Source organism: Cebus imitator, unplaced genomic scaffold (assembly GCF_001604975.1).
Source record: "Cebus imitator isolate Cc_AM_T3 unplaced genomic scaffold, Cebus_imitator-1.0 Scaffold20, whole genome shotgun sequence".
In the NCBI taxonomy this organism is placed as follows: domain Eukaryota; kingdom Metazoa; phylum Chordata; class Mammalia; order Primates; family Cebidae; genus Cebus; species Cebus imitator.
This window is the reverse complement of record NW_016107335.1, coordinates 10,632,050-10,638,629: the sequence shown is the minus strand read 5'-3', so window position 1 is coordinate 10,638,629 and position 6,580 is coordinate 10,632,050. Positions and strand designations below refer to the sequence as shown.

The 6,580-nt window shown below is 39.7% G+C and overlaps 1 protein-coding gene across 1 annotated transcript in view; it reads left to right on the top strand.

Moving 5' to 3' along the window:
• Window positions 1-6,580, top strand: part of TAF3 (TATA-box binding protein associated factor 3) — a 196,024-nt gene that overhangs the window by 159,180 nt on the left and 30,264 nt on the right. The window contains exon 4 of the mRNA XM_017521136.2: window positions 287-369. Within this exon, the coding sequence (XP_017376625.1) occupies window positions 287-369 (83 nt within the window). The remainder of the gene's footprint in view (window positions 1-286; window positions 370-6,580) is intronic.

Here is a 6,580-nt window from a genome sequence, read left to right as displayed (position 1 = left end):
CTAAAAATATAATTAAATCTAAAAATTAACCCAAATGTATAGAAATAACTACCATATTTACATAATGTGATTAAAGTTTGTAGACTTTCTCACGATGCCAGGTAGCCTTCCGTTGTTGAAAAGCAAAAACACAGAGTGGCCTGGGTTGTCTTCATGTCTAGGATTTTAGCCACATTTAAGGCTTCAACTTTGTACTGAGTTTGTGGGAGCGGGAGAGTAGGAGGAGTGGTAGGAGGTACTTGTGTTGGAAAAACCATATTGAACTGTCACATGCTAACTTCCACAGATAAAAGTGGAACCAGTCGCTCTGGCCCCGAGTCCAGTTATCCCCAGATTAACTCTCCGAGTCGGTGCTGGCCAAGACAAGATGTAAGTATAAACGTTTTGAATCAGAGTGAAACAAATGAAACTTAACCTTCTCTACCCTTTCCTAATGGACTTAGAACTCCACAAGCTTCTCCCAGGTATGAACATGGAGGGTCAAGCTTTGTTTTCTTCCACAGAGTAAATGCTTTTCACTTTATTTAACATAGAGGATTGTTTTTTCTTGTTCTTTTTCTCTTTTTTAAAGACTAGTGCCTGACATTATTTCTGGATAGTGTTTAAGGTCCTAGTTTTTCTGAAAAATAAGAAACTGTACTGAATGGACTCACTGCCACATTACACCCAGGTGGATGCAATGTTACACTTTCTTAAGTACATAGTATCTATCACCATGACGAAGAACAAAGATTCTATTTTATTCAGATGGCACATGGTTTTATTCTGTACCTGTAAAACAAAGATATGCCAAAGGCTTGGAGAGATACTATGTAATAGTCACAACTGATATCTTAGTTCACTTTTTTTTAAAGAGAGCACTAGAAATGTAAACCCCATGTTATCTGTTTATTTGTCTTTCATGGAATCATCATATCAACCCACTGGTCTTTATGTTTAATCTGTTGGATATTTTTCTTTTATTTATTTTTTTGGGGAAGCATTAAGGCCTACAGTGCTCTTCCCTGATCCTGTTAAGGTAATGAAACATTGGGGGTTTTTTTGTTTGTAACTCACATTGAAAATCATTCTCCTTGTTCCAAAGGCATAGTATGCATCGTTTAAATAAAATACACAAGATAAAAATACTACAACCTTATTTTTTCCCATTAAGCCTGAAAATGCAGTTTGCAGTGCAATCGAATACTGTGTTGAAAATAGGCTTACAAGGCGTTCCATGTACATTCAATTTTTAGCCATAAAAGTGAGAGTAGGAGGCAAGAATTTATTTAGCAGATAGAGGACAGAAAATTCGCTTCGTATTCTCAGTGGTTCATTTCATCTTAAAAGTTACATGTATCAATACTGTTGCTTCTGTGGATTCCACGTGTAGTGCAAAGAGAAAGTCCAGCATGATTCTGAGGAATGTGAGCAGAGAGGCAACTGCTTTTCCAGGAGAGTGTACACGCCTCTGAAAAAAAGAAGAAAATCCAAATGACTCCTGTTTTTCTCACCTAGATTTTCTGGATAATTTCCACATTATTCTCGTTGGTTGTGCCAGCAGAGACCTAGGAAATTTAACAAAAATACTGTGGATTCAGTGCTTTTTCAACCAGATGCCTGGGATACCTAGCACCCCTATCTTACTGACAGAAGTGTGAATAATGTCCTCATCCCTTAAACAGTGTAGCTCAGAGAAGACCCAACCACAGTAACTCTTCCATCTCCATGCACATTCTGCATTTGGTCTCATTTCTCTAAGAGGACGATGTTGTTATCCATCATTCAACAAGCATTTTTCTCCTGCAGTTCATAGTTATTCCCATTTCTCAGTAGCTCACCATTACTTAATCTTGACTCCCACACAGAATTTTGGCCTGCTCACTAAGGTTTGTTAAAAGGCTCTGAAAAGCCAGCTGTGGTGGGCCATGCTGGTAGTCCCAGTTACTTGGGAGGCTGAGGCAGGAAGATCACTTGAGCCCAGGAGTTCAAGGCTACAGTGAGCTATGATCATTCCACTGCACTCCAGCCTGGGCAACAGAGCAAGACCCTATCTCTAAAAATAAAAAATAAAAGGCATTGATAGTTATATTCAACTCACCTAGCCTTAAGCATCTTTTAGGCATTCTGTTGACTATTTATTCTACTTTCCCCTCTCAATAAATCACTCACACACCTGAGATAGTGAAAGAAGTGAGAAATAAATCCCATTTTTCTGGAACAAAATGTCCAGTATCAGGGAAATTATAATATCCAGGTATTCTAGACAAATTGCCCTTGAAAGTATATTATGGGTCATGTAAACTTTCAGATATGTAGATAATGACCCCCATTTGACCAAAGGCAGATGCAAGAAAATCCTTATAATGAACAAAGAGATAAATGAAGTGAAATAGATTACATTTTAATTTAAAATAGAGCAAGAAAGAAAGAGGACTAAGTCACATAGTAATAGAATTTTATGTAAAGACTTATTCAGTAAAGTGCTTTTTGTGGGGCAGGGGTGGTGGCAGGAAGGTTCTAAATCGGAGGTCAGCAAATGATAGCCCATGGCCCAAATCCAGGCCACTGCCTGTTTTCTGTGACCTGCAAGCTAAGAATGTGTTTTATATTTCTTAGTGGCTGAAAGAAATTGAAAGAAGAATATATTATGACACATGAAAATTACATAACATTTCAAATTTCAGTGATCTTCCATGTTTTTAGGATGATGCATGGCTTAGTCCACAGTGATAATGGAGAAGGAGGTGACAGATTCCTCTCAGTGTGCCTGTGGTTACCCAGTTTGCACACACCTGGGGTGGGGGAATAATACTCTTTTGAAGTGAAATTAATGAGCAGACTGGGATTCAAAAGGGGGAGTTTGAATAGTCCAGAGGGGTATTTATTGCTGAAGAACAGGCAGAATCATCTTTTGAAATTAGGAGAAATGAAAAAGCTTTACAGGGTTCAAATTATACCCGTTGGAAGATATTTAAGACAATATTTAGTCTGAGTCTTAAATAAAGCAGTTATGTCTTCTGCCCTTGATCCAGAAAAGTACTTTGAACTTGGATTGTTTCCTCTATTCTCATTATTGTTCCTTGAAGCAAGACAGGAATAACTTGTTTTTCTCTTGATTTCACATTCCTGGAAACTGTACGCTAAAGGAGTCTATGGTGAGTCCAGGACCTCCTCCTGGTAGTGTTAAAATTCAAGATGATTTTCCAAGGACTCAGATTCCTTTAACAGGTCTTCCAGTAGTGGGTGTTCAGGGATCTCCATAGTCTATGTTGAAGATAAAACCAAAACCTTAACCCTGAAATTACAGTCTCAACAGCTAGAAACAACATATTTAGATGAATTGCTGAAAGATTTGGTCCAGCCTAACAGAAGCCTTGCCTTGATGCTGGGATAGCAAGTAAGTTTCAGCTTGCCCCTGGAACTCTGTTGACGGGATCCTGAGGCCCCACCTGGACTTCGGGCCGGGGGCAAGGTAAGTGCGACGGCCACCATGGAGGGCAAGGCAGGCAGCAAAGGGGGCACCAGGTTATTTGTCCTCCTCGTCTTACTCTGTATTGAGTTTGGTCATTTTGAGCAAGTGTAAGTACAGTTGGCTGACTTACAGCATTCATCCTTTTACTCACTTCTGTCAAGACAATAGGAGCAAGGTAATGCAATGGATTTTAGGGACAGGGACTGTTTGGATGGAATTGCCAAGAAACACTTGGCAGAATGGGGCCTGCACCTCTTCTATAAAGCTCAAATTCAGTTTCACCTTTGTGAAAAGAGGTGAAACACTGATAAAGTATTAAGAAAAAATATAAATTTGCATAAAGATTTTGGAGTGAGTGCAGGGTAGAGGAATAAGCATTCTTCCCCTCAAATTCCTCAAATGTCTCTTTTGCTGCTGTTTTCCCCTAAGGACTAAAGAGGAAACCTCGCAGTCAAGGGGTCCCCTTGCCCAGGTCCCTTGTGAGCAACGTCTCCTCCTCCTGCTCTCAGAGCACTCCTGCCTTTATCAGCAAGCACCAGACAAGGGGTGACTGGTTGGACCCCTCCAGACATCCCATCAAGCTTGGTCATGTTTTCTCTAATTAGTATCTCATAATATATTTGATCAGGTGATACAGGAACATTTGAGATGCCTTTTGGAGAACAATATTGTTACCAATGGTAATTCTAAATTCCCTTTGAGAGTTCACAGTAGGTATTCTGTTTAACAAATATAACTGCTTTTTCGAAATATGCAAATTATGTCAAGATACTTTTCAGGAACCACTTTATCTCTGGCATTAGAGTTTTCTTTCTGCTGACATTTTGCTTTCCAGTGGCAAGTAGATTGATTTCTTACAATTCAGTAACTTCATCATTCATCAGTCCTCATCCTAAGGAAAGTGCTGAAAATGTGATGTTTTTAATAGCTGTAATGTCTAAATTTTTTCTACGTACAATGAAAATGAGAGCTAAAGCTTTGTTTGTTAATCTTTAAAAACAATATTAATAGGCACTTGTCTTTGAGTGATCTAAACTTTCCCAATTAATGTTTTCTGACAATAGAAATAGAGAATAATCATGGCCAGTCACAAAAATAATCATTTAAAATATTTTTAAGGAAAATAAGCATTTATATTTTAAAATATATCCGGATTTAGCCAAATGACATTCAACAGAGTGAAATTTGTAGGGATATTTTAGTTAAAAATTCCTTAGAGAAATAATATCAAATGGTTTTTATCCTACTTCCTGAATTTTCCTTTGTATACTTGAGATTTTTATTCATATATAATTGTTTTCCAGTATAAACAAATTTAGTGGAAAGTAGAGTATATATAGTACAGTCAGAAATAGAAGATCTTCTTCCCTAAGATCAAGGGAAGAAAAATGAGCAAATGATTGTATGTCAAATATGATCATGCCTTCCTAGCACTAAGGACAAAAAGTGAAATACGTTTTTTAAATTAATTAATTTTATTTATTTTTATTAATTTTTTTTATTTTTTGAGACAGAGCCTCCCTCACTCTGTTGCCCAGGCTGAAGTGCAGTGGTACAATCTCAGCTCACTGCAACCTCCACATCCCGGGTTCAAGTGATTCTCCTGTCTCAGTCTCCTGAGTAGTTGGAATTATAGGCATGCACCACCACAAAAAATAATTTTTTGTATTTTTAGTAGAGATGGGCTTTCACCATGTTGCCCAGACTGGTCTCAAACTCCTAGCCTCGGGTGATCTGCTTGCTTCAGCCTCCCCAAATGCTGGGATTACAGGCATGAGCTATCATGCTCAGCTGAAATACATTTTTTTTTAAAGGAAGATGTCTCAGTTTCTCAGGAGAGACAGGTTTTCAAAGCACTAAATTTAAAAATTAACTTCCATGTGGGAGCAGATGACAAGGACAGTGTCTTCCACAGCAGTTTTTATAGGTGACCCAAAGGCATTTTTTGTTGACTTTCCCACACTTCCAGGAGGGAAGCCTGAAAGAACAGCTCAGTGCTGACAGCTCTTAAGCACCTCTTCATCTCTAGGGGAAAAACTCGTATTTCCTTTTCAGTACTGTGTTAATCCAGACTCTTGGTGGCAAGTAACAGAAACCCAAATCAAACCAGCTTAGACAGAAAAACAGTAGGGGTGCATGTGACTTCAGTGGGGCCTCCCGCAGCCTCACTGAGTATCCTAGGGCTCTGCCCACTCTCCTCATCTGGCGTCCCCGGGGGCAGAGGTGGTCCTGGCCACTTAGGCTGATGTGATTCTTGGTGCTCACAGTCGCTGGTGAAGCCCCACTTCCCGGGCCTCCAGTATCAGTCCCCATGAAGGACTTAGCTTCACCAGCCCCCGTGGCAGGGAGGCTGCCCTGAAGGGCAGTGGTAGGTTCCAGAAGGAAAGGAGGGCTCACACCAGAATACGGGGCGAGAGGCAGGCAAAGGCAATGGGTATATTTTATTTTAGTTAGAAAAAGGAGTCAGTTTTGCATTTTTATAAAAATGTGCTGGGGAGGCAAGACAAAGAACCTAGTTGGCGTACAAAAGTATACTTTAGATGTAAAGTCTGGGAACGTTCCAGAACGTCTTCCTGCCAGGCTTGGAAGGCCTTTTTGCTTTTCTGTTTTTAATGTTTCCCTCCTAATAAAACTGTCTGCTTTTGATTTAAAAAAAAATAACAAAAAAAAAAAAGATTAAAGAATGTTGGTAGTTTTATTTTTCCCTGGTTAACTTGCTACTGAAATCGAAACATTTATAGGTATTTTGCCAACATGAAAAGCTAAACATCATGAGCTGGACGTGGTGGCGTGCACCTGTACTCCCAACTACGTGGGAGGCTGAGGTGGGAGGATTGCCTGAGCCCCGGAGTTCAGTGAGCTGTGGTTGTGCTGCTGCACTCCAGCCTGGGGGACAGAGTGAGACCCTGTCTCAAATAAATAAATAAATAGCAAAATAACAGTGACAAAAAAAGAATTTTAAGTATGACTGTGGTAAAGTTCACAAGGGACATTTAACATTTTCAAATGACTATATTTAAAATTTTCAGCCGGGCGCGGTGGCTCAAGCCTGTAATACCAGCACTTTGGGAGGCCGAGGCAGGTGGATCACGAGGTCAAGAGATCGAGACCATCCTGGTCAACATG